The sequence below is a fragment of the Scardinius erythrophthalmus genome, assembly GCF_964197995.2.
Source record: "Scardinius erythrophthalmus genome assembly, chromosome: 5".
NCBI lineage: Eukaryota > Metazoa > Chordata > Actinopteri > Cypriniformes > Leuciscidae > Scardinius > Scardinius erythrophthalmus.
Window position 1 is genome coordinate 52,312,293 of NC_138225.1, and position 27,787 is coordinate 52,340,079.

The 27,787-nt window shown below is 38.1% G+C and overlaps 2 protein-coding genes across 5 annotated transcripts in view; one reads left to right on the top strand and one right to left on the bottom strand.

Moving 5' to 3' along the window:
* Positions 1-12,015, top strand: fktn (fukutin). Its single transcript, XM_081366743.1, has 10 exons — positions 1-134; positions 290-453; positions 1,933-1,989; positions 2,078-2,278; positions 3,932-4,209; positions 4,738-4,870; positions 5,614-5,743; positions 7,888-8,021; positions 9,552-9,676; positions 10,038-12,015. The coding sequence occupies exons 2-10, from the start codon at positions 334-336 to the stop codon at positions 10,249-10,251; spliced, it is 1,392 nt and encodes a 463-aa protein (XP_081222869.1). The 5' UTR covers positions 1-134; positions 290-333; the 3' UTR covers positions 10,252-12,015.
* The window catches only part of ythdc1 (YTH N6-methyladenosine RNA binding protein C1), a 25,621-nt gene continuing 9,687 nt past the window's right edge, over positions 11,854-27,787 (bottom strand). For 2 of the 4 annotated variants that reach the window (XM_081366739.1, XM_081366740.1), the window contains exons 5-16: positions 24,959-25,012; positions 23,637-23,731; positions 23,429-23,537; positions 20,198-20,315; positions 20,027-20,111; positions 18,460-18,629; positions 14,896-15,011; positions 14,557-14,593; positions 14,438-14,477; positions 13,915-13,980; positions 13,648-13,812; positions 11,869-12,943 (exon numbers count right to left, since the gene is read on the bottom strand). In XM_081366739.1, the coding sequence (XP_081222865.1) occupies positions 12,722-12,943; positions 13,648-13,812; positions 13,915-13,980; positions 14,438-14,477; positions 14,557-14,593; positions 14,896-15,011; positions 18,460-18,629; positions 20,027-20,111; positions 20,198-20,315; positions 23,429-23,537; positions 23,637-23,731; positions 24,959-25,012 (1,277 nt within the window). In that variant the 3' untranslated portion in view covers positions 11,869-12,721. Of the gene's footprint in view, positions 12,944-13,647; positions 13,813-13,914; positions 13,981-14,437; positions 14,478-14,556; positions 14,594-14,895; positions 15,012-18,459; positions 18,630-20,026; positions 20,112-20,197; positions 20,316-23,428; positions 23,538-23,636; positions 23,732-24,958; positions 25,013-27,787 lie in introns of all 4 variants that reach the window. The other 2 variants (XM_081366742.1, XM_081366741.1) reach the window with 2 other exon arrangements.

Consider the following 27,787-nt stretch of genomic DNA (forward strand, 5'->3'; position numbering starts at 1 on the left):
ACAGAGCGCATGTCCCTACTGGCGCACGGTCGCAGGCAGTGTGCTGTGACTCTGATGTGAAAACACAGGCAGAATAAATAACACATTCATAAATGATTGTGATAAAGCAGCGTTTCAGCGTTTTCTTGTTCCCGGTAAGTTAAAAGAAGCAATTAATTAAATGCTGCTCGTTTTACTTTGAATTATATGAACGTATATAATTTTGTGAATGAATCTAATAGAATTTAGTTGTTTCGTCTAATGATATCCAATAGATGTCCTGATCCTGTGTGTGTTCCTCTGACTTCAGGTGTGTGTGTATGAGCACAGATATGGTCCTCCTGTGTGTGTCGGATGTCAGCATCAGCTCTAATGGCTAGGATAAACAGGACATTAGTGTTGACTCTCCTCATCGCTGCCAGCTCCATATTTCTGCTCTTCCAGATCTACAACTACAGACTGTACTCGACAAAGGTGAAGAGACAAACCTATAGATAGATAGATAGATAGATAGATAGATATTCATAAATATTTTTTACCGGCCATTAAACTGTTTTTGCAAAAACAGACAGTAATGACACCAACATTTTAGATACCAGTGAAAATTCACAGTCCTCTCTTCCAGTTTCAATACCACAGCTAAAACTACTAAATGTATAACTGATATAAATGTAAAACATTATTAAAGACAAGTAAACAGTCAGTAATAAAATAAGAACAAACAATAATCTTACAAATTACAAGCAAAAAGCACAAATAAATACAATATAACAAAGATACAAATGAAATAAACAGTGCTTTTCAGGTTTTCAGGTACAGAAATGTAAGAAAGTAAGCAAATTTAAAATAACACTGTATAGTGTTCATTGTATAAAGTAAACATCCATATTAATTAATCCTTATTAAAGTTACAAAAATGAAGTCAATTAAATAGACTGTCATTAGAATATGTTCATTTTAAAAATACAGAAAACGTTTTATTTTTAAAAAGTAAAGATTCTGAAAGCATTGAATGAGATCTCATAATAATTTAGTAGTAGTAACAAATGAATATATTTTGTTATTTTATATGATTAATGTTTTTTTAATTATGATGGTTTCATTATAAACCTAAGCAAAGGTTGACGCCCAACTTAATATAAGATATTCACCGTCAGAATCTAACCATGTCATGTCAACAAACGGAAAAGTCAGCCGACTGTTTATTGTCATGTTAATTATTGTGCCTTTTACCCCAAATATCATACTTTTACATGTTCTTCCGTTTTTGAAAAACTGTTGCTTTATTTACCTTGAACGAAACTGAAAATCATTAACAAGACGTTTGTCCTAAAATATAGACATTCATTTTATCGATTCTCATTTGCTACTTCTACAACATTTTAAAAACCATTAAATATTAGATCAGATTAGTGCAGAATCAACTTTGTGTCAAGGATCAGACAAATTTCCACGAGCTCATCAAAAGCGGTTGTTAGAGTCAATATTTTTATCCCTTAAAACTCATCTTTGATCACCAAAATGACATTTAAAATTTTTTTCCTTGGAAAAAAAAAAAACTTCATTCCTTAAAATAGCTTGAATATAACTCGACACCCTTGCCTCATTTAGTATACATGGCTCTATGAATATGCAAATGAGCCCCGCCTCCACTCACTCACTCAGCTCAGAGATCCACTGGTTGACGATCACACGTTGATCTGATTGGTTACAAGGTAGTTTGTGACGTCAGAAACACCAGCGATTTCAAAGCGTGTTCAAATACTCAGCAATGGTGTCGACTTATGAATTTACACATGGTTTGAATTGATATAAACAACTTTAAAAGCTTGATTAAAGTATGTGTGTGTCTGTGTAATACTGTATATTAATGTAAGTTATAAATGAACGGCTCATGCACTCAAGTTTGTTGATTGCTATCCTGATATAATGACATTATTTCTTTCACTGCAGAACGGGCTTGACGTTTTTAACAGTAAAAGATATCTGTCTGGGAAAGAGGCACATTTGGTGAGTGATTTAATGCTAAGACTTGCATATGAATGCCATTATTCCTCCTCGGCTCATTTTGTGTCTTGTGTGTTTTTTTCTAATCCAGCATTTGCTGAAGAAGTTCCTGGGTCTGGTCCACAAGTTTAAATTGCCTGTGTTTCTGGTTGACACCGCCTCTCTGACCCTCCTGTCCCAGGATGCCGTTCTGTATCGGGACAGTCGCCTGAACGAGCCTCACTGCAGTTTCTTCTGCACACACAGAGACTTCACCACATTCGCACTGTATGGAAACCTCTGGAAATATGATGTGAGGAAATCAATACAATCATGTTTGAAGTCATTACTTTCATCCAGCCAAGACTTGTATCACCACTAAGTTACCAAATACATTTTGACGGGGACATGAAATATCGATTTGATAATAAATGTTAAAAATTGCATGCATTTTATTATCTAATAATAATTCTAGTAACAAGACAAACACGTCAACAATATTACTGTAGTCCTACTATTAAAAGTGCAACAGTCGTGTTCTGGAAGTAAAAGTCATTATTTTTCTCCATGGGAAAATTATATTAATCTTATATAACCTTATATTAACTTATAAATCATTAAACACAGACCTGTTGTGAGGTACAGCTTTGGTTATATATATAAATGTATATACATATGCATATTTGCAATGGACTTATTACTGTACATTTTTAATCAGAGCTGCACGATTTGGTGGAAAAATCTAATTCCGTTTTTTTTTTTTTTTTTTTTTTTTTAATTAAAATTGTGATTTAAAATGCAATATTATTTTAAAACAAATTAAATAAATATATATACATATGCTGTGTTTGTTTATAGGGCTGCACAATTTGGCCCATCATTTTGTTCTTATATATTAATATGTCTAATAATAATTATTATTATTATTGATAAATAAAAATATTAAACAAAAAAAGAAATATTATTTTGTAATAATAGTCACTTTCATTATCAAACATAAGATTAGAGTATTTAAAAATACATATAACAATATAATAAGAAAATAATGATAATATTTTTATTTTACAGAAAACTTATTTTACGAAAAACTACGGGATTATTTGCAGGCAGCCTATGAGTATAAATCATTAGAAAGGTCTAAGGATTTATTATAAAATATTATATTATTATGAAAAAAATCTGAGATGCCATATCGCGATTTCTGTTATAATTTCGTTGATTCGTGCAGCACTTATTTTAATATGTATTTTCAACATTTTTAAATGATAGTCTTATATTTCTCCATTGTATGCTGTTTGCAATGGTTCATGGGTTTGTAGTTCTTTCCCTCACTAGAGCTGTTTAGTACACAGTCTTTTGTCCTATTTTTAAATATATTGCTTCATATCAAAGTTTGTAATGTAATGATGGTTAATGGGTTATAATGCGTTTTGAAAATCTCTGTAGGAGAAATGAATGGAGAAAATACTTTGAAAAAGTGTTCAGGCACTAAAACATAAAATGACACACAGAGTTCTTCTTAAAGGTGCAGTGTGTAAATTTTAGCGGCATCTAGTGGTGAGGTTGCGAATTGCAACCAACAGAAGTTACGGTGGCTGACAGGAAAAGATGTCGTCATCTGAGACACCATAGACAGTTAAACAATGAGGTTTCTTTACAAAGATAAATTAAGAAATTATTTTTACTTAATTATTCAGTAAAATTATGTTGCGAATATTATTGTTACTTGTTAATCATTTTGTCAGTGTTTTATTCGCTGACTTTAGCTAGCTTCTTTGCACAAAGAAATGACTCATTCTATGGTAATAAAAACATAACGGTTCATTAAGTAAGGTCTTTATACACCACTGAAAACATAGTTATGTATATGATATTGCAGTTCTGTCAACAGATCCTCCTAAATATTACACAATGCACTTTAACGTCAGTTTAACTGAAGAATGAAAGATCTTCTGTGTGTGTGCAGGCTGCGCTGTTGGAGGCGTCAGCTGAGCGAGGTCTGGAGCTGATGGAGATTCGTGGGAAAGATCCCAGACTGATCAGCATGGACGATCTGACGGCCAAAGAGATCCCACTGCACTTCCTGTTCCGCTTCAACAGTCGTGTGGTTCATGTGGTGGTTCTGTACGAGCGCAGTGGGAAGTACCTGTGGCACGGGCCTCTCCGGCTGGGAGACGGCATGGACCGGACCTTTGCCGCATTCGGGAAACTGGACTTTGGCCGTTATGCCGGGGCTTATGACAGGTGACGCCATGATCACTGCGTGCACACACACATGACGAGCACTCAAAGGCTCAGTCTGTAATGCCTGGTTCAGATTACACGATTGTTTTGTCTGTTACGATAGTCACTGTGTCAGATTAAGCGATTTTGACTCCTAAAATCTTGTTGTGTCGTGGATAAGAAACATGTCAGAAACGTGCGGTCTCACACACACACATACGCACACAGTCACTCGCACAACATACCGGTACATACAATATTGCACACACTCGCTCACACTCTCACTCACACACACTCGCTCACACTCTCACTCACACACACACACACACACGCACACACACACACACTCGCTCACGCTCACACAAACTCACTCACTCACTCATACGCTCACTCACACACTCACTCACAAAAACAAAAAAAATCTTACCAACACCAAACTTTTGAACAGTAGTGTGAGTGTGATATTAATCTTAAGGGATCATTTTTTATTATATAAGGGAAAGAAACTTCAGATTAGACATACATTGTTTAATTTCATGACTTTTCCAGGCCCGAGCTCATTCTCACCACTCTTGATGGTCTTGATATAAGAATCCCCAAAAACTTCTCTGGCTTCCTCCGAGAGTTTTCCGGCAGTCGCTTTCTGGAGTGTCGCAGTAGAGAAGCCAAGGCCTTCTACCAGGTACTGATGTTTCATGGGAAATCTAAATATAAATGCTTGAATATCTTTCTTGGACTTAGAGCTGCACGATTGATCGTTAAAAGATCGCAATCTGGATTTAAACACTAATATGATCTTATTCATAAATGACAGCGATTTGGTTTTGTCTATTAAACCTTTGGCAAGACCGATCACAGTGAACATTCAGATCTGCGTTCTGACCCAGAGAGAGCAGAGGTCATGTTTAGATGTGAAACAGCTTCACAAACAGTCTTTTCAAACACAGAGTATCATTATACAATATTTATAATTATCACAGAAGTACTGGGATAAAAGTTTAAAGTAACTTGACACTTCAAATAGCGGTTGTATCGATTACACCAGTAGGTGGCGACAAGTGACTTTTAAAAAATGTATTTGTCATTTAATCATGAGATTTGTTCGAAAACGCTGATTCATCCAGTAATTAAACAAGTGAAGTCTTTATGAGTGAGTCACTGAATCATTCATTCAAACCGATTATAAAAATCAATTAAACATTTTATTAAACAGACATTTAAAATTGTGTCAGAACCTCTAGTCAATTAGGCTACATGTTATTTTGTTTAATTTTCTATTCATAATCATGGGAGAATCGGGACCTTTATTTGAAACAAACTAAAAAAATGTGATTCTCAATTTATCCTGAATCGTGCAGCTCTACGCCTATGTTTTGCCTGATTTAAGCAATGCATTGGGCTCAGTGTCTAAATAATGTTGTGCAGCTGTACCCAGAAGACACCTCTGCAGAGGCTGTGGACTTTAAGATGAGGGCTAAAAGTCTGCTTCATCTTGCTTCAAAAGTCCTCTCAGCGCTCGGAGTGCCTTTCTGGCTCAGCAGTGGAACCTGCCTCGGTAAGAAGCTCTGAAACTTACATTCATACATACTTTAAACTCCTTTTAAATACAATGAATCACAGCCTATAAACTGCTGGTCAAAAGTTTGGAATAATTATGATTTTTTTAATGATTTTGAAAGTCTCACCAACACATTTATTTGATCTAAAATACATTACAAACTGTGAATATATTGTGAAATATTATTACACTTTAAAATAACTGTTTTCTATGTGAATGTATATTTTAAAATGTATTTTATTACTGTGATCAAAGCTGAATTTTCAGCATCATTACTCCAGTCTTCAGTCACATTATTCTTATATGCTGAACTTACAGCGTCATGTGACCATGCACACCAATGGCAAAAACGTTTAACAGAATATTGCAGTCCAAACTGTTTAAAATCCATTAGCAAAATATCTTTTTATAAAACTGCTGTCACCTTTTGGCAAATAGATGGCACTGTTGCACACAAGAATGGTTAGGTGTCAAAAACCTTTTGATCATTTTTGTCCAGCTTGTTCTAAATCAGACATGAGACAAATTTGGGGAAGATCCAATGAATTTTGAAGGAAGAGTTAAAAAAAAACGTGTCCTTTCTGTGAAATAAAAATGACACTTGCAGAAGGGTGGACCATGGGAAATATGTAATCTTTGTACTCGGACAAACAACAATAGAGCAAATTAATCAGAAGTAATAAGCAAGGCATAGAGCCACTAGCTGCGTTTCCACAGTCAGGCCAGTGCGAGACAGGGATTCAAACGGGCCGGGCGGGGCTAATAGCCTCTGGTCTGGAGCAACGAGCCCAAAATCTGCTGCGTTACTTTCCACTGTCGGGCCAGAAGCTCCACAGCGCTTCACTAAAACACGCCTCTCTGGACCAACGGCACACTAACACATCATTTCACCAACACATGGAAGTTTTATCAGAAAACTAATCAGGAAGAAATCACTGGAAACAGCGTGATCGCAGAACAAACATGATAAAAGCGAGTGTTTGCTGGCATTTTTGTTGTTTACTTGAATATATAAAACCCAAGCATCGATGTTTTACCACAGGTTTACAATAAAAAGTGATACATGAATTAATTGGAGTCAAAATTGCACATTAGTCACAGAAATAAAGTGGTTTACCGTGGTTTCACAAAAGAAAGAGGACACACTTATTCAGTCGAGGCTGTTTCTGTTTATTTAGTAGTACATCACATTTAGAAAGAATGATAATTTCTACAAATATGCCACCATAAATACGACCTGAGGAGCTTTTGTTCTCTCTCCCAGTAGGCTAGTTATATTTTCAGTCAGAGAAACAGAGGAAGCTCCCGAAAAAAAAAAGTTGCTTTATTTTACAATAGTCCAGTATAAAGAGACAAGACGTACAGATAAAATAAAAACATGATTGTGATAGCCTTTATGATTCGTCTGATTTCTTCAAGCGTTCAAATTTACCATGTTCACTATGGTAATGGTTAGCGTGCATTGTCTTTTGCATCGCATATAAATATTTCTCCCTTAAAAGAAACCACATCGGATCACAAACAGAAGGCGTTCAAACATGAAAGTGAGTTTTGAGGTAAATTATTTTAAAAGTCTGATGTTAGCTGGTCTATAGAATCATCCGGCACTGCTGTCTCCAGTCTCAGGCAAACCCCACCTCTGTTCATAACCACTCCTTAAGCCAGTCGGGGCGTAGAAAAATGCTTGGGACTATCAAACATCTTCTGATATCTCATTGCCAACATGATCTAACAATGATCTGATCCAAATTTGGTGAAGATCTGATGAACAGACCAGGTTTTACAGAAAATGATGGAGAATCTAGTGTTGTAGAAATTAAGTAAATCATTATGTTGTTGAAATTTAAATTGAGTAAATCATTTTACTAAATATGAGCCAAGAAATCAGCGATTTTGTTTTTAGGCCTTAATATAAGCTTTGGTGCAAATTTGAGATTTTGGTACAGCGTTTGAGATAGAGACTCCAAATTTGCCATGGTTGATGTTCACACTGTCTTCCATCTTTGTGCCAAATTTCATTACTTTCCTATGTTTGGTTCTATTGTTTGCCAAAGAAGAAGAACATTAACAGATGCACCTTCAGGGCTCGGCCTCTAATTAGATTGAATAGCTCTCTTCCTCTTCTCTCCCCTTTCCCACAGGCTGGTACAGGCAGTGTAATATCATTCCCTACAGTAAAGATGTTGATCTGGGCATTTGGATCAAAGATTATAGGGATGACATCACTCAGGCGTTTCAGAAGGCTGGTCTCCCACTGAAACACAAGTTCGGAAAGGTAAGGAGATTTTTGAGAGTTCAGGATCCCATTATTCAAGTAGTTAGGACTTGGGGCCCTATTTTAATGATCTAAGCACATGGTCTAAAGCGCACGGTGCAAGTGCACTTAGGTCGTGTTTGAATCCACTTTTGCTAGTTTAAAGATGGGAAAAATGGTCGGTGCGCCTGGCGCATGGTCTAAAAGGGTTGTCTCTATTCTCTTAATGAGTAATGGGTGTGTTTTGTCTCTATTCTCTTAATGAGAAATGGGTGTGTTTTGGGCGTAACGTGAAATAAACCAATCAGAGTCTCATCTCCCATTCCCTTTAAAAGCCAGTTGCGCTCGTGCCATGGCGGATTTGCTATTTACATGACAGAATATGCAAGCAGAATAACTGAACGCTTCTCTAGCGAGGAAACGGATCTGCTTGTGTGCAAGATTAAAGCGCAAGCAGACCATCTACAGGATAAAGTGTACGTGTGTTGTGGACCCGCCTATAGGTGCACATTACTAACACGCTCTTTAAATAACCCAAAAAATAAAGCTCAGTCTATTTCAGTTCCTCAAAATAGCAACACGCCAACAATGCACTGAACACACCTCGTTTTCAGACCAGCAGCCCATGGGCGCACAAATGCATTTGCTATTTAAACAACGTGAAACTGATTACTGCAGGACATGAAAATGGTAACTGCAACGGGCTGAAACTAGCAAAAAACACTTGCGTCGTGCCACATTGTGCCGGGTGTGTGATAGGGCCCCTAATCTTGGATGCCCGAAAACAGCTTCCCAGAGGTGTTGTGAATATGGCCGCAGAGTGAACAGAGATTCATTGAAATGGACTTTGTTCTTTTTCTCAAGTTTCTAAATATAAAACACTGACACACTCTACGAACGTGTTGTACCAATTAAGATACATATTAAACAGCTTGTTTTGATCCTGGTTTTAATTTTTGATTTTACCATAAACCTAGATCAGCCATAATCCTGCTGATCTGTTTCTTCAAACGCAATTAATATTTTAGTTAGGGATTAACTTTAAAGGGACAGTTCACCCAAAAATGAAAATTCTGTCATCTTTAAATCACCCTTAAGTTATTCTAAACGTTTATGAGTTTCTTTCTTCTGTTGAACACAAAAGAAGATATTGGCAGCAGTTCTTCTAACCCTGGTTGATGGAGTGTGTAGCTTTTCAATTCTTAAAAAAACATGTAGGAAGAACATTATGGCCATATTCCAGGATGATAATGTCAAGATTCATCAGGCTCAGATTGTGAAGGAATGGTTGTGAGGAACATGAAGAATCATTTTCACACATGAATCTGTCCAGATCTTAAATTCATTGAAAGTGTTTGGGATGTGCTGGAGGAGACTTTACAGAGTGCTGGACTCTTGCATTGTCAAGATCTGGACCAAAAATGTGTGCATCTCTTCAAGGAAATAACATTTATTTACATCAGGAGGTGTGATGTGTCCTCCTACATGGTTGTTTAAGAAATGAAAAGCTACATCAGACACATTTTCACCCTTCATTTATTTAAATTTCAGGTGGAGGACAGTTTGGAGCTCTCCTTTCAGGGGAACGATGTGAAACTGGACATTTTCTTTTTTTATGATGAAGGTGACATTGTCTGGAATGGAGGCACGCAGGCAAAGAGTGGCAAAAAATTCAAGTGAGTATAAGAGCGTTTTCTATTATCAATTAAACGTTGCTTTTAATATCAGTGACATGCTTCCAGTCATGGATGTTGCCAGACCCCATTAATGCCTGGTATGTGAATACATTGCCATTAGCCAATCTTTGAAACAACAAAGTGAGGTAGTCAGAAGTTAATTTACCTGTCATTTATTTATTAATTATTTGATTAGTTTGCACTTATACACACAATAACAGTGTATGAATGTGAAGCAAGATAACTTAGAATTCCACTTACCCAGGGTTAACTAGTTCAAGTGTGGAAAGCCCTAGAGAAAATCTGTTTTTGTTTTTTCTTTCAAGAAATGTCTTCTTATATTTACATTGTTTCCTGACAGATACGTGTTCCCACGATTCAGTCTGTGTTGGGCCGAGCTGATGGAGCTGAAAGTCCAGGTTCCCTGCGAGTCTAGGGACTATGTGATGGCCAACTATGGACCCAACTGGAATGTTCCTGTAAAAACCTGGGACTGGAAGAGCTCCCCGTCCAACGTCCAGGAGAATGGCGTCTGGCCTGTGCGGGAATGGGATGATGTCATTCAGGTTTACTGAAGCATCATGGGAGTTATTTGGTATACTCCCGTTGATATGGGTGACATTGCAGTTATAGTGATTCAAACCGCTCTAAGTTACTACAAACATGATAGCAAGTTTTAGAGTTCCCTGAAAGTCTGTGGACCTTGAGTGTCTTTGTAACACTAAGAGAACTTAAAATAAAATAAAAACCTCTAAAGAAATAGTCATGCTTAGAATCATAGACTGTAAAAAAAGATGGACGACGCCCCTTCATTCTCTTCCATTGGTGAAAACTGAAGCCGCCAAAGTCTTAATATGGCCCTGACATCTTGCACAGATTTGGGACCTGCTTCTGCGCAGTAGTGAGCAGGAAGTAAAGCCGTGATATCAAGGTCCCGCCCTCACTCTAGCAGAAACCGTTAGTACAGTTTACTGCAGAACAACTCATTATGTCAGTGTGAAATAAAGTTATGGACATGTAGAAATTAAAACTGAAGCTCCAATATCCTCCCGAAAATCCCCCTAAAAGTCCGTTGGTGGTGCCTAAGTGACTATCACTATCAATCATGACGTCACAGTCCCGTTTTTATAGCATCAAATAACTAAGACCAAACTTATTTTAAAAATGAACACTTCAATTTACATCAGCGTGAAAAAAAAACTACCTAAAATGACATTTGAAAATCATTTGAAGTGTAATTTGATTTAGTTTACATCGCTTTCATTAGGCTTCATGGGGAGGCAGGCTTTGACCTATACTGGGACCAGCCAGCGGGGGGGCGATCGACACACTTTGGCTTGGCTTCACTTTTCAGGACTTGAGCGGCACGCTTGCTTAGACTGTACAGAATGTGTAAAGAAATGATGCTGTGCACCGGCTACTGATATATGTGTTTTATTCTTGAATAATAAACTATTGTGTGAACTATTTAGGCTTTTTAGACATGTAGTGATGAATCAAAATGTTGTATTTTAATAGATGATAAAGCTAAAGGTGGCCGGTATAATACTGATGTATTCAAAATACATTTTGATGATAGCAAAAACATGTACACCAAGTTGCTTAATTGAAACATATTGTACACCCCTGAGGTCTGAGTGCATCATCTACTCTGGGAACTGTGTTACCTGGAGCATTTCCTCCTGGTAGGGGCTCCCTAGTCAAACGCTTTCTTTATCAGGTTTGAGCAACATGTCATGTGATTCTGCAGAGTGGTGATTAGAGAAGACATTTGCTTTTATGATTGTGCCTGATGAGGTTGTGAACATTGAAAAGAGTAGGGGACCCAGTACTGAACCTTGATGCACGCCAAAGATTAGCTGATGAAACTCAAGACACTGTGGGTTTGTGGTGTAGGGCGCTGACTGCTGATGGTCACCACTTTTATCAGTGGAAAAGGTGACAGTCATCTGGTTTAAGCCAGAGAAGAGGGGACACCCTTATGCCACCCATCTGGATGCATAAAAACACATTTTTAAGTGCTGATGCCTCAAAAATATGTTCACGATGTTCTATTTTAAATAGTTGCTTTTTCCCACTGTTAGTTAATCCATTTTCATTTTACAAGTCATATTGGACTAAATATTTACTACATTAGAAGGCAACATTTCACCCCTTAACTTTTTAGAAAAATGGATCTCAGAATCTCTGATCAGAATGGTGAAAAAACTACTTTAATGATGCATTTATTGTATATAAGTATATAATTCACTATACAAGTATTATATTAAGCTTAGTGGGAAGTAAGTTTTTTTTATACTCAGTGAATGCTATATTCATATAAACGTAAAACACCAGCAATTCACTTTCTTTTATTTTTTTGTACAAAAGGTATCCATATATAGTATCCAACAGATACAGAACAAATGGCTTAAGTCATTTTACAAACCTTCATGACATTTATCCTTTGACTGGACAGAGGAAGCAAGTGTAGGAATATTACCCACTTCCCGATCAAAACACTAGAAAACAGGCCTGGCTTCAGACAAAGCTAAAGCTAAAGAAACATACTTGATACAACCGTCATATTGAGCAGTGCTTTGGAATACTGGCACCTATGACCTTATTTAAATGTACAACAGAAATCACAAAGACAGGCGCAGTGTTAGCAAACACCTAAAAACTGCAATAGCCACGTAAAGAACAGACAGTCTGCTCACAATCCAAAAGCAAGGGGGAAAAAAGAAACAAAAATAACATACAGAGGGGAAAGCAGCTCCATCTCAACTATGTTGAACCAGCTACAGAACCAATTATTAAAAATTTAAAGAAAAAAAAAAATGTGAGGGTAAAAATGCTTTTTGGTTTCACAGTTAAAGTTTTATGCACTGCATGCATGATGCTAACAATGGCATGGGACTGAAAGAACATTAAAAAAAATGCCCAGAAAGATTCAGTTCAGCTTTCTGATGAACATTAACTATTTAAAAAAAAAATCAAAAGCTAAATCTAACACACTATCTACAAAATGATAGAAAACAGAAACAGGTTTAAAAGCACTTCTCCCTATCTCCGGTATCGGCCCCTCTCTTTTTCCCGCTCACGATCTCGAATCCGCTCTCGTTCGCGATCACGTTCTCTGCCGCGCTCTCGTTCTCGGTCGCGACGCCCGTCCCGGGGTCGGTCTCGCTCTCTCTGCCGGTCACGCTCGCGCGGGCGACTCCTGCGTCCACTCACCACGGCCTGTGTTCGTCTCAGGAAATCGTCCACACGCATATCGTAGTCATGCTGCCAAACAAGTTTGAAAGTACGAGTAAGCACAAACGTAACATTAAAAAACACACACACCGGCTCAGTTCCAAAACCTAGTGAGCTAGTCTAGCAAGTCGACCCAACACTCTGAGACTGGCTCATGTAGTGTTGGGTTGCTAGTAGGAGTTCCCACTACTTTGGTACACGGCTGGGCGATATCGATGGTTTATATCTAGATATTATTAAAAATTGTGATATTTAATATTATTGGTGGCTAAACTCAAAGATATGAACTGTTTTTGTAACTATTACTCAATATATACAGTCCGTATAAGTGTTTGATTCAAACTTTTCCTTTCAAAGTTCCTTTCTTTTTTTACAAAATACATATTGATATTGATACATATTGATTTGGCATTATGCGCCACTGCCCAATTTAAACGTCTCTGATTGGTCATTGCATTCAGCACTCAACAGAAATGTCTGTGATTGGCTACAATGCTCAACGCTGTTAAACACGTTGCTAATAGAAATATTTGACGCTTTTCACTGAGTGTGAAGCGTTTGAAAGCAGCTGCCATACGAAAAATGTTATCCATATAAATACATTATTGTGATAAACACAATATTCCCTAAATTGTATATCGTCAGCAAAAAAATATCACAATCATATCGCTAATATTCGATGTATCGCCCAGCCCTAGCTAGTTTTCGAGCCGCTTTAAGTGGCTAAACTTTACCAAACTGGAGGCGAAAGAGCGAACAACCCTCTTTTCCCTGAAGCGGGCATCATGGGGCATGGGATGGTGTCCGGAGTAAGGGGGGTGGGCCTGCGGTGGAGGAGGATGATGATGATGCTGGTAGTACGGGTGCTGGGGGGGATGCTCCATACCAGGGTACGGGGCCTTCGGGAGAGAGAGAGAGAGGGGAAAAAAATTATCAGAATTAAAATAATGGATGACCAGAACAACAGATTCAGAAATCTCAGGAAATACAGTCAATCTTACCATTCCCTGCCATGGTGGCGGAGGCCCGATGTTGTGGTGGAATTCTCTCATGTAGTCATTGTAGGACTAGAAATAAGAAAATAAGGGTTAGTAATGTTTATATAAAGTTAATTAGCAACTACAATAAAACAAGCTGGGAATTCAAGTCAACTAAAGTCAACCAAAGTTGAGCCTATTGGCTTTTGAATGAGCGTTCCTGGTGTCACTGTGCATATAGTGCATGTTATTACCCCTCCAGCCAAATTATAAAAACAATTTTGTCTTCATAATCTAAGAAAAATATAGTACCTCCACCTTTGAAACTAATTTACTTTGGCTTGAATCCCTTATTTTTCAACTCCACAGCTTCATTCTGGCATGTAATGCCGACTTCTTCCAATTCAATGATATTCCAATGGATAAAATAAAGTCTCTAACACACATTTCTTCTGATTATCAAAATTTAGCTCTACAGGAGATTTTAATCAATAAACGGGTTGTGAATGGCATTTCATGTTGACTTAAGTCAAGAAAACAAACTTACTCCGTTGAGAAACACATCTCTCCTAACACCAGTAAAGCGCCTGTGAAGAGATATTACGTGACGTTATAACACATGTACCATTCAGAAATGCAGGATGATGAGGGAAAGACGAGACCAACCTGTCCACAGGCTGATTGCGAGGGTCTTGCATAAAACCTAAACGGACAGCGAAAATGAGACAGATTTCACCAACGACAGAAAAACAGCACAAACAATCAAACCAAGTCACAAATCGACAATTTGATTTAAAAACACAAAAGCTACAACAATCTTCGGCGAAAAAAAGAAAAGCAAATGTTCAGGGTGCAGTTCATATGCCATAGTTTGACCTACAATACAACCCTTAAAACACAAGTCACTCGATAAAGAGCCGTAACACGGGTAGAAGAAACACTTCTCGTTTTGTCAGAAACCATGGAACAGAGGAAATATGAGCGCTACACATTGCAGATATTGACCTGGTCTCTGGGGGAATTCTGGAGTGTAATCAATCCTGGGCCGCTTCCGGTTGTGCATGTCATACTCTTCAGGACGACGCCTACGTAAATCAGGTACATTAATGTGAAAGATGGCACTGATTTAAGAAAACAGACAGACATGAAGCATACAGTCAACAACACTTTTCTTTCAGTTAACAGTGTGTGTGTGTGTGTACAGGAATACATATTTTAGCGGATTTCTTTCTCACTGTACAATCTCATTTTAGTTCATGATAAAATACTTGGTGAGCAACTAAATTAATTCTTAAACTGCATGACACGTCAAGTAAAACATCTGTAAGCAAGTTCTGTACATTCACACAAACCTAGGACACAATATATTTTTGCATATTAACATCTTAATGTCCTGCATAAAACAATAGTCTGGGTTCAATACAACCTACTCTCAGCATTTGTGGAAAAATGTTGATTAGGGCTAGATGGCTAGATTTTTTTTATTTAAATGGTTTAATTTTTTATATTTGAAGCAGCTGTGCTTTTATTGGCATAACCCGTTCTAATAAAGTCTTTCAATTCATCTACTGTACAGCCGTCACCACAGCCATCATTGATCGCAGAATTGTTTTTTTTTTTACGAAATGGCATCAAGTAAAAAAAAAAAAAAAAAAAAAAAAAAAAAGACCCCTGCAATGTTCTATTTCTGAATGATTTTAGTTATACTTCTTACAAACAACCCAAAAAATGATGTCTGATTGGGGTCAGGTGACAGTTAAAGCTCATTTTAAAAAGAAATGGCTACAGTAAGATGTTTAGATAAACGTCAATAAACATCAAAATGCAGTTTCGAGAGTAAAGCCACAGGAGTGTGATGGAAATGCTTCATTTTCAGCATCATGTGCATGTAAAGCAGAAACTTTTGCATGAAGCATGCAAGATTACCAAAAGAGGTAATCAACACAATGCCACAAATGCTGTTGCTAGAGCTGAACCCAGAACAGTCCTTTAATACTAAGGCCACATTGATGTGTTTTTTCACTGCTCAATCCTCAGCAGAGCTCTACGTTGTGAGTATTTCACCGCCTTCAAATGTAAAAACTTTGTTGCACACCCATGCAAGTGAAATCGGACACCTAGATCAACTCGTGAACTCAAATAACACCATCAGAATAAACCTCCCAATGCATCTCACCCAATTGGAAAATAGTTTTATGGAGCATTTGGCTGACTTTAGTTGTCTTCCATTCAAGTCAACAGAAAAACGACAAAACATCGGGACATTTGCAGAGCATTCTGGATACGTGTACGACCATACTTTGTTTTGGTCAGGGTCTGGCAGGACGAGTTTCACATTACATTGTCCTGTCAAGTTCACCAAACCCGGTTCTGTTGTGCTCCATCTACATGTTTTTGAAAGCTATTATTCTGTGTGCAGTGTCATTTTACTATTATTTATATAATTTAATAATTTGAATAAGCTTTTCATTTCAATTTTACTTACATTTTTAGTCATTTGTATCAGTTTTCACCATTTAGGCTGTATTTTTATTTCAGCTTTAGTTTTGATTTCATCTTGTTAGTAACTTGCGTGCTTCAACTTCATGCAGAAATAAGAAATGCTGAAATGACAACTCACTGAAACAAGTATAATCTCTATATTTTATGTCAGCTTAATTTCAATGAACAAAAAAACAAAGTGCATTTCTCTGTTGACTTGGAAGTAAAACAACAAAAAGCAGCCAATGACATCCAAAAAGCAATGAATGTCAATAAAGTGTGATTAATATATTTGAGTGCTTAATTGTTAAATGACAAATTTAAGTTGTTACCAATATATTTTTGGATACCAGGTGTTGATCGGTCAAAGCTGCTACTATTTCATACTGCCTATCACTTGACAAAGATATCAAATAGTTTGCTTATAAGCGTATAAAACCATCTAAGTACCAAGTATACATGGATAGAAGTTAGCATTAATGTTATAATCCCGCACTTTAACAGTGTAACAGTAGAGCCCTGCTCAGAATTGTATAAAGACTTAGTCTAGCTTTCGCTGTGTGTCCTGAAGCCAAAAAACCCCACATGCCTTCAACTGTGCCATGAGGGATTGTTAAACACTTTTGATGAGTCTTTCTAGAAAGACTGTTCCTAAACTCTACTCGAACACATACTCAATATAAATAGTTGCCCTCAGTGAAAATGTCATTCTAACAAATGGTGAGAAACCCAATGTCAAAAACAACAGTATCTACAGTGGAGAACAATAAAATCTGGTTGAGAGTGTGACATACCGCATTCTTGTAGTTTTGTGACTGCTAACGTTGGCAAATACTTTTAAAGAGTAAAAGTTCATATAAAAGTCCATCTTATGCTTTAACACATTTTTTAAATGGGAGGGCCTGGTAAAGCAGAAGAAGGGGGGAGTGATAAGGAGTGGTGCAGTCCATTGCAAAGCAAACCAAAAAGACCAAGAGAAGATCCAGACATCTGGAAATAACCCTTCTCTTGGGATACTCAGTCCATGGAGGGCTCAGAGAAACACAGAAGAAGGGAAGGGTGGAGGCATCATCATTTTACACCATCTTTAGTCCAAACCGCCTACCTACCACCAGCTGGAACATCCCATCGATTGAGAGGAAGGGGCTTTTTGTAACAAAGAGGGTGGGGAAAGGGGAGGGACGTGTACACATGTAACGCATCCAAACTGGAGTCCATCAGTTGGGGCTTTGGCCAGACAACGTGTAAATTGACAAACTTCCTCAAAACGTTTGTCTGGAGAAAGTAAGGATGCGTTTAAGTCCTTTTTGGGGGCTTTCTTTGAGCACAGAGTTCATGTAAAGCAGTGCTCTATAGGGACAGTCCCTGGTGCGATTCGAGTCCATATGCACTGCAAACGGGACGACTACTCACTCCAGGAGCTTTTTTTGCCCTCCCTCCCTGTCTCTCCCTCTCTGTTTTCATGCTTTCCTTCACCGTTTTGACGCTACACCCCCGCACACTTCAACTATCTATATTCTCAAGCACACACCGGAGCTTTTTCTGGACAGGAAAACCATCAAAGAAGTCCCAAAATACGCTCCTCTTGACAGCTTTTTTAAAACAACGACTGCTTTCTGCCCCCTCAAATCGACGTGCCATCTTCTCTTTAATTATTAAGGCTCCTTTTACAAGAGTCCCAAATTTGACTGGCTCTATCCCCCATGGACACTCCTGCAAGAAAAGGCTTTGGGAACAAATTTAAACACAGTCTCATCTACAGAAAGAAACAGACCTCAGTGCTACAACTAAAAAGTTAACTAGACCATTCTTAGTTGTTAACAGTTAACAGGCATATCAGTTACACCATTTCAGCTCCCGTTAACCATCAAATTTAACAATAGCACGCAGGATTTATGCTGTGACTTTCCCACAAAAGCCGCAGCCGGTCCGGTCTGCTCTGGTCAGCTTGGTTCGTTGCTCTTCTCTGACCCTCGCTCAAGTGACGATGAAGACGAAGGTGGAAAAATAACAAAAACACACTTGTTCCCTTCGCATCAGGTGACAGGGACACAAGTGCGCACTATCAGTCCAAAGAACATTTCTAACCTTCCCACGTCCCGAGGGACGGGCTCTCTGTGGGGTAGTCGGCCCCGAGATCGAGGCTCTGAGTGCATCCTCCTCTTGTGGCGCATTTTGTGAATGACCTGATACAAGTCAATGCTCTCATCAGGTGGGAAGAGCATGCACAGCTGTGTCCCGCAGTCTGGTTCGATCTCCTGCGGTCGGCCGTTTGCAGAGGTCCAAGTGATCATGCGGGACAGTGAAAAGAAAGAACGTTAACGTTTGTTTTTATGACCAAGCTAACCAATTTTGTGCATATTCCTTGGCATCTACGAGGCTGAAGAGTCGGGGTGTCACAATATATCACAATACAAAAATGCAACAATATGTATCGTGGATAGTGACAATACATATTGTGTATTGTTCACCCAAAATTAGAATTATGGTCGATGTGTGAAAAAATGTCTGATGTTACCAGTAAAAAGTGGCCAACATTATTTTAAATATTATATCAAATATTATAATAAATATTTAAAATTATATCTCGTCAGTGACAGAGCGCAAGCTTTTTCGTCTAAAATAATTCTGTATTTTCAGCTTCAGAATTATGAATATTGTTATTCTGGTGTCTCTATTGTCCTGTGCTTTGGGTTTCCAGCACCAGGTCCAATACTGTTCATTTACACCCGAAATATAACACCAAATTTAGCATTTTAATCAAAAGTTAATTTTTTGTTAACCTTTTGCCATATGTCTTGGAGTATTGCAATAATATTGTTTCGAATCGTGACATGAGGGTAACGTTACACCCCTACTAAAGAGCAAATGGAATGAGAAATCAACAGGAAATCAATATTGCGTTCTTAGTGCCTGTTAGTGTTTGGTCTCATCAATAAGGATGGCACACATATAGCGTTAATTACACCTTTGATTTCCCTCGATGTTTATTCAGAGTTTGTAGTGCTTGTAAAATTTAAAAAAATAAATTAAAAAAAGAGAAGTTTTCATAATTACAGACCAATAGCTTCATGTCATTACTTCCAGCAAACCTGTGTGTGAATGTAAAGCTGTCAGGGTTAGGCTATAGATGTGAAATTTCCAGCCATAAAAATCTAATGTGTGTATCTTTTTTTCTGGAAACTTAACTTACTTTAATATTTTCCTGGAAAAAAAAATGCTTCGAAAAATGGATCCCTTCTGGTATAACATCCTCTTCTTACAATACAATCAATGGATACAAATTAGTGATGGGTCATTCATGAACGATCCGTTCATTACGTCTGTCACGTGACAAATGAACGAAATACTCGGAAGGTAAATAAATTATTTATGTTCCCTGTAAATTATTTTTGACTGCATTATAATGATTTCTTAATTAAGAATATGATCAAAGGTGCGTAGGTGGATGTGTTTGGGGAATTTGGCCGTTAAATGTATAACATTTAAAGCCACTTAAATGAACGAATTGACTCAGAAAAAAGATTCATTCATTTTGATAACCGAGATCGAACAAGAGAGTCAGTAAAATGATCCGAACTTTCCATCACTAATACAAATGAATAAAACCAAGTAAAAGGAGTAAATAAAGAAATTTCATGATAATACGGCTAACCTGTCCATCACGTCCAATCTTCACAGGCTTGTGCTCGTTCCACGGGTTGGAGAGGTGAGCAGTTTTTGTGAAAGGTAATTCCCGCCTTTAAACAAAGAAAACAAACCTGAATTGCAAACGAACAACAAGCAAGCCAGACGGGAAATATCTAATTTTCTCATGGTTTAATACCTGCAAATCCAGTCAATTTTGAAGACTCCTCCAAGCATCTTGGCATTCATGCCTGCGGGCAGAACCCAGTGAATGGGAGAACCTCCATGATGAGACTCAGACGAGAGTCGAGCAAAACCTGAAACACAAACACACATCCTTAAGTGAACCTGCATTAAGCCACTCCATATGAGTTTCCATTCACTCAGGTAAAGGGAAAATGATATGGATTTAATGAATATGGTTGTGCCTTGAGCATGTAACCAGAAATGATGGACAACAGACTAAAATTATGCCATTTTACAAGACAATGATATTATTAAGGCCATGACACACCAAGCCGACGGTTGGCCCAGTTTTTGCAGCGTGTTTCCGAACTGTCGGCACTAGTTGGACATCGTCTGGGGTGTTTTGAGCGATTGAGCATGTTGAATCAGCATTCGTTGGCGTTGGTGAGAGAGAGATTACTCTGATTGGCTGTTCAGCTTAGCGAACGAGTTAGTGCACAAAGTGATGAAAGCGAGCAAAGAAGTCAAGACAGCACCGACAGAATTTTATGGCATCTTTCCAGAGCATGCCAATGCACAAATATTATCATAACAACATAAGCCTCGCCTGGAATGAAGAAAGTCATCAGCATGACTAATATTCAAAAACTGTAAGCAAGCGCTGCTTTGTTTATGGTTTTTTTATCTGCAGTCCTAGGCTACGTTCACTGTGAGCCTCAGTGCTCAATTCAGATTTATTGCTCAGATCCAATTCTTTTGTAGCTATTCACATTGTTGTTTTAAATGTGGCCAATATCAGATTCCAGTGTCAACAGAACATGGTCCTGAACTTTCTCGTACGTCGTCAATTCACCTTTATTTATATAGCGCTTTTTACAATACAGATTCTTTCAAAGCAGCTTTACAGAGATAACAGGAAAATAATTCAACAAAGTTCGGCTGTACATCTGAAAATCATAGTCCAGCTTAAGTTCAGTGATGGTTAATTTTTGTTGTAAAAAAGTTATTAAAGGGGTCATGAACTGGCTTTTTAGATTTTTTTTATATTGTTGTCTGAGGTCAACTTGTGACGTTCGCTTGGTTTTTACATTCAAAAACATCAAAATGAATAAGTAATATTCAGGCTTGTAATAAACAGGCTTTCCTGTAGCTCAAACAGTAGAGCGTTGGCGCTAGCAATGCCAAGGTCATGGGTTTGATTCCCAGGGAAAGCAAGAACTGATAAAATGTAAATTGTGTACCTTGAATGCAATGTAAGTCGCTTTGGATAAAAGCGTCTGCCAAATGCATAAATGTAAAATGTAAGTAATAGGCTATTTTCTACCCTGGGTTTGTAGCATGGTAATACCAAACTCTGCTACTTCACTTAGCTTCATAGACAGAGTCTGGCATGGCATAATTGAAAAGCGTTTTCTTTCTAGCGGGGGGGTGCTTGTCTGAAGTTTAAAATTATTGGTTACCCGTAAGCCAATCACATAACGTTTGGTTATGACGTGTTATGCGCATGCTCAGCCGCATCTAACTTCCACTGTAAACACATGTATGATGCGAAAACAAAACCATCGAGCGAAATACTGGAGTGAACATGGCTGTGAATGACTTTTGCAGATTATGTGAAGTAAATCTACGCATCCACGGTACAATCAGCGTCTACGTCACGGCTCTCAGCCCGCCCTCTGTTCGTTGATTGGCCGGTTGTTTTGAAGCCGGAGGAAAACGGTCGCTATCTCAGACTGAGTACAGAAGCAAACTGAAATTGAGCGGAAGTACGAAGTCTGGCGTAGTCAGGCTACTGGTTTTGAGCCTAGCTCCTAAAACGCTTGTGCCACATTGAAGACTTGGAAGCAAACGCCCACTGCTATGATTGGATAACAGTGTTGCATAATATAATGAGTTTCATGTAATGCGTGAATCGGTGGACGGGGCTAAACAAGCAGTGTTGAGGTAGGCGTTGATCAACTTCTGCGGAGGCGGGGTTTGATACCCTTTGACGTCAGATTCCCACTTTGAAAAACCTGTCGTTCGCTGTGCCTGGTGTCACTAAAAGCTTTTATTGGACTAACAAGGAAGTTTTCAGTTCTGAAACTTACTAATTATTTTAGTATAATGATCTCTTGTCAAAAGCTCAAGGAAAATTTTATTTCTCAGTTCATCACCCCTTTAATTTAGTTCATTTATCTAAACAGCCGCTCTGGAGAAAACAGTGATGTCATCATCCAGCTGAGTTCAGTTCTCATATAATGGTGTCAATGCAGGCAGATCAATAATATTGTTGAATATTAACATGCATAACCCACATGCACAAAAGAATGATAAAAGAGATCACGCGGCATGCTGTCGTACTGAAGTAAACACAGACGCAAGCGTTTATTGATACTGTGATCTGCCACGGGCGCCAGCGAATTTACGCACTGGCAATATAAAAAACAAAGATATGAATATATGATGTATAGAGCTGTCACTGTAATACTTAAGAGCTCTGACACATCACGGTCCTTCACTACATTTCACAACTGTCTTGATAACGTCGGCATGTAAAATCTTTGAAGTGGCTCCCATGAGCGCTGAATGTTGCTGTTGAATGACGTAAAATTCACATGAATTCCGATATGACTGTCGCATTGCGAAATATCTGACCTGTATCAGATTTAGCACCACATAGGGAAGTGGCCCAAATCAGAATTGACAAGATCAGATTCCACGTGGTTTGTGCCATTCACACAGTCATGACAAAAATAGAGTCGCATACGAATTTTTGTTTTTTTTTGTTGATTTGTGCCACATTTACCTTAGGTCTGAACATAGCACTAGTTTGGTTTCCCTTTTAAAATGATGAATATAGACTGCTAATACAGACAGTTATTACAGTTATTTCCTTAAATGCAGGCACAGAACACAAATGCTAGTTGACATTTGCCTGTAATCCTCTTGGCGTATTCAAGTGCAACTTTTTGGCCGAGACGCAGTCGACACGAGGCAACAACAGTCAGCTTTTGTCGGCTAGGTGTGTCACCGCTTTTATGTGTCAAGCATCAATGCTGTTGTTCTTGATCAAAATGTTTATGGCAGTCCACAGAACTGTGCAGTAACTAAAACATACAAGTGTTATTGGCACTCTTGAGGTCACAAGTCACTCTTAAATCATAGCAAATCATGTGCTCTAATTCTTTAAATTGTTGCTTATGGGTTTATTGTCCATTTATGTTTGGTTTTCCTTACGGAAGTTTTTCTTTTTAAGACATACCTTGAAACTTTCCACTCTCCCTAACTGAAAAGATTAGCACAACACTTCGAGCAGCGCGAAAAGCAGCGTTGAGTTTTTTCTCGTTGACGGGCAGAGTGGACCACACACCCTGTGAAGAGAGAACGCACGCAGTGTTAACTGGGTTAAGCTTCCATTAAACTCTTAAATCTCTTAAATCAAACTGTAAACAGGGCTGTGAGTGGCACACCTTTGCTTTAGCCAGGGAAACATTCTCATGGTTGTTGCTCTTAATCAGAAAAAACCTGGCCTCTCTCAGGATATACTTCAGCTTGCTGGTTTGATCTTTAAAAAAAAAGACAAAACGGGAGAAAAGCATATTATGAAACTGGTCACAAAATGGAGTAACACTAGTCAGTACACAGATGCAGCAACACCAAAAATGAAAATAATTGACAACGAATTTTAATAGCAGTTAGTCAACTCTTTGCATCGAGAACATGTGTCAAGAGGTACACGTTTCAGTAGTAAAGCAACAAAATAACGATTTATGTTGTGACAAACAAATTTGCTAAAGGCAAGATGCCTGAAGCTACTTTTAGATTGGTCAGTTTGCTAAATTTGAAAGAAAGGATGCTGTTGATAATGTTCAACTAGAGGTACACGCCGACATGTAGTTCAGAAGTTTAGAGGCTGTACAAACTGATTACATTTATCTCCACATTTTCCCCCAAGTTTTAACATTGCACGTACAAGACATGGGGCACATAAAAATACACTGAACAAAATTATAAACGCAACACTTTTGTTTTTGCCCCCATTTTTCATGAGCTGAACTCAAAGATCTAAGACTTTTTCTATGTACACAAAAGGCTTATTTCTCTCAAATACAGTTCACATGTCTGTTAAAATCTGTGTTATTGCGCACTTCTCCTTTGCCGAAATAATCTATCTACCTCACGGGTGTGGCATATCGAGATGCTGATTGGACCGCATTATTATTGCACAGGTGTGCCTTAGGCTGGCCACAATAAAAGGCCACTCTAAAATATGCAATAATTTCATAATTTTGTTCAGTGTATGTTACTCCATATCTGCTAAACCACGGTTCTTCAACCAGGGAGTCTGGAGGGGGTCCTCCAATTAATGTTTGATCACAAATCATTTTTTGTTAAATTAAAAAATGGGTAAAAAAATTACAATGTCACATGCTAAGCACCCTCAAATGAATGCAAGAGCACCCTCAGGTGATACTGTACTAATATCATATTGGCAAACGCAAGCGGTCCAACGGATAACCAAACTCATGGTTCGGATCATATGTTTTTTGATTAACTTAATTTTACCAGCCAGCGGTGTGAGTAATTAATGTCTTCAACATGTGAGTTGGATGAAGATCATACTACAATTTATAAGTAATCAATTTAACAATCTAGGTCTCAAAGTCTAAAATTGCAACAAAAAACACAGGATTCACTGCTTAAAAATATATATATTACTGCTAGAGATTATAGACATGACAATACAATTAAATACACAGACATTATCTGAATGTGAGTGAGATGTTCTTACCCTTCCTCACAGCTCTGACAGAAGAGGACAGTTTTTCATGTTTCTTTTCAGACCCTAAAAAGTCAAGAGAGACACCAGGCTTTAACATTCAGCTCAAAATGCAGACAGAAACGGCTGGAGGTCCATGATTTTGACTGGTCCTACACAGATCATGAAACACACCAATCCTGCACAACTGGATTTAACAAAGATCATTAAGATTCATTCCCACAAGCTTTACATCATGGTATATGATTAGCGAGACAAAATCTAGTTGTTAGAAATTCACACTATTTCAGGTTGCCATCAGGTGTGTAAAAATATAATCAGAAGGATTCAGCTATCTGTAATCTGACCTGGCTCGCCAAAGATTTAGTCAATTTATACTTAAGCCAATCAACAATTAAGGCCCTGATACACTTCAAGCAAAAATCAAATAACGAACTGGTATGACAATTTCGAACAAAATCAGGCCATAAAAAAATAAGCTTGTATTTTGTTCACTTTAAACACCTTCGACTACCATTGGTCCATGGTGATGATGTAATAGGTGGGCGTGGCTCTGAGGCTCCGCCTTCTTTGACATGGAAATCTACTCCGGTTAATTTCTTCTGTTCAGTCGGTCAGATGCGAGTGAAAACGTGAACACAGTGGAACGCTGCTTTATAGTAGAAAGCAATTCTAATCATTTTTTCATGTTTAATATGGCAAAACTGTTGGCTTTAAAGCAGGGGTGTCAAACTCAGTTCCTGGAGGGCCAATGTCCAGCAGTTTAACTCCAACCCTAATTAAACACACCTGAATCAGCTAATCAATGCGCTCGTGGTTACTAGAAACTTCCAGGCAGGTGTTTTGGAGCTAAACTCTGCATGACAGTGGCCCTCAAGGAAATCGATTGTATAAAGTGAAATAAACATGACTTGAGCTTGTGCTAACACATCGCTATGATCAGATGCTTTCTTGACTACAGTTTCATGGTTGTTATTTTTTGTTTCATTTACGGTTTCATTTGTTGTCATTTTTGTTGTGTTTGTTTTTGTTATTGAGAGGAAAGCATGCAGCACGTATTCATCTAAACACTGCTCTGAGAAGCCTGGGCAGCGTCGGGATGTTCACTAATACTATATTTCTCAGGTTTTTCAAACAACTTTTTACCCCCTAAGCAAAGAACGGAAAAGAACTTCGCTGTGAGTATATTGGGAACTTCACAATCCAATTTTAGCCAAAATCTTACCATTACAACAACGGTTAAGTATTTATTACTGCTCTAAGGAACAGATTATTACTTTTAAATGGCTCTCTGAAAATGTTAAACATTTAAGCTGTCCCAGTTGATCAATTGGGTTTTCTTGCATAATTTCAACACGATTCATGTAGCCACGTAAAGAGTAGGGGTGTTGAAAATAATAGTTTCTATGATAGATCGCGATGCGGATGTGGATGATTCTGCATTGATGTAACAGACTATAATCGATAATAGCCAACTGGCATTTCTCTGACGTCATTCGCTGCATATGTGCATCTCGCACTAGCGTAAAATGGCGGAGGGAGGCGAAACACAAAAGCGTGTTTTAAAAAAATGCACCCACTGTTTTAACATTTACTGCGTGCGTGTGTGTGTGTGTGCGAGCATCATTGTAACTTTAGTACACTACTTGACAGTTTCATGCACTTTTAGTATTTACTAGTGTTTATTAGTTCTAAATGCTCCGGTTGCCTGCTGTGTTCAGAGTTAAGTTTTGTTTGATGTTTGCTACATTCAGGAAGTGTACTTTCTCGGAGCAGATATAATAAAGGGAGTTCATATATCTGACTGCTATTCATTGACGAAAACGCAGCCATTTGCAGTAATATTGAAAATTGAGGATGCAACGCATTGTGATTTCAAATTGAATCGTTGACATTAGGGCTGTTGGAACGAATTCCGAAATTCGAATATAATTCGAATATTAAAAAAATCAATACTATTCCAATGCTGAAGTTCCTATTCGAATATTGCTTTTTTATGTATATTTAAAAAAAAAATATGCAATCTTGCCTTTGTCGCCGCCTTGGCACACACATGTGAAAATTAAACGCTTTTGTTTCGTCTGATAAACAATAAAGTTTTTGAATCGTAACACAATTGTGCACGTTATCCACGCTGTATCATCACAACTGTCAAAAGTCGCGGAGAGGAATGTCTCCACGGTAACGGAGATCAACAATTTGATTCTCAGTCCACACTACAACGTGAAAACGGCGTCTTCAAATATATCCACTTTGGAGTGCGTTTTCATTAATAAAAACGCCGTCTCATTGCTGACGGAAGGCCAAAACGGAGAGGAAAATATACGTTATTTTTTTTATGACAACTTACAACCTGACAAGCTAGGCGATCTGTCCGAGGAACCGCCGCTAAAACAGGCAAGAATTACTTATGTTCTGCCTCTCTCTCTCTCTCCTCATCACGGGGCTCAACTGCTAAGTTACCAGCTGTCCGCCAAAAGGCAATAACAGACAAACTGATGGTTTATCTGTGAAGATATGAGACCGATCAACATCACGCATTGGCGATCCATAAGACTGTGTAATGTCGTAAATATTAATAATAGGATGAATTTGAGCATTTAATATTCGAATATTATTCGAATATTAAATAAAATAAGGAATGGAATTCGAATAGTATTATAGAGGAAGATTGACAGCCCTAGTTGACATAATCATAATCGAATTGAAAAGTGAGACCAGTGACGATTCACACCGCTAGTAAAAAGCGTGACGACATACAGACAAGTTGGTCCATATCACAAAATAAATCCCTTGAGGGTGACCCCCCTGTTGTGGCTTATTTTGCAGTAATGACGAGCT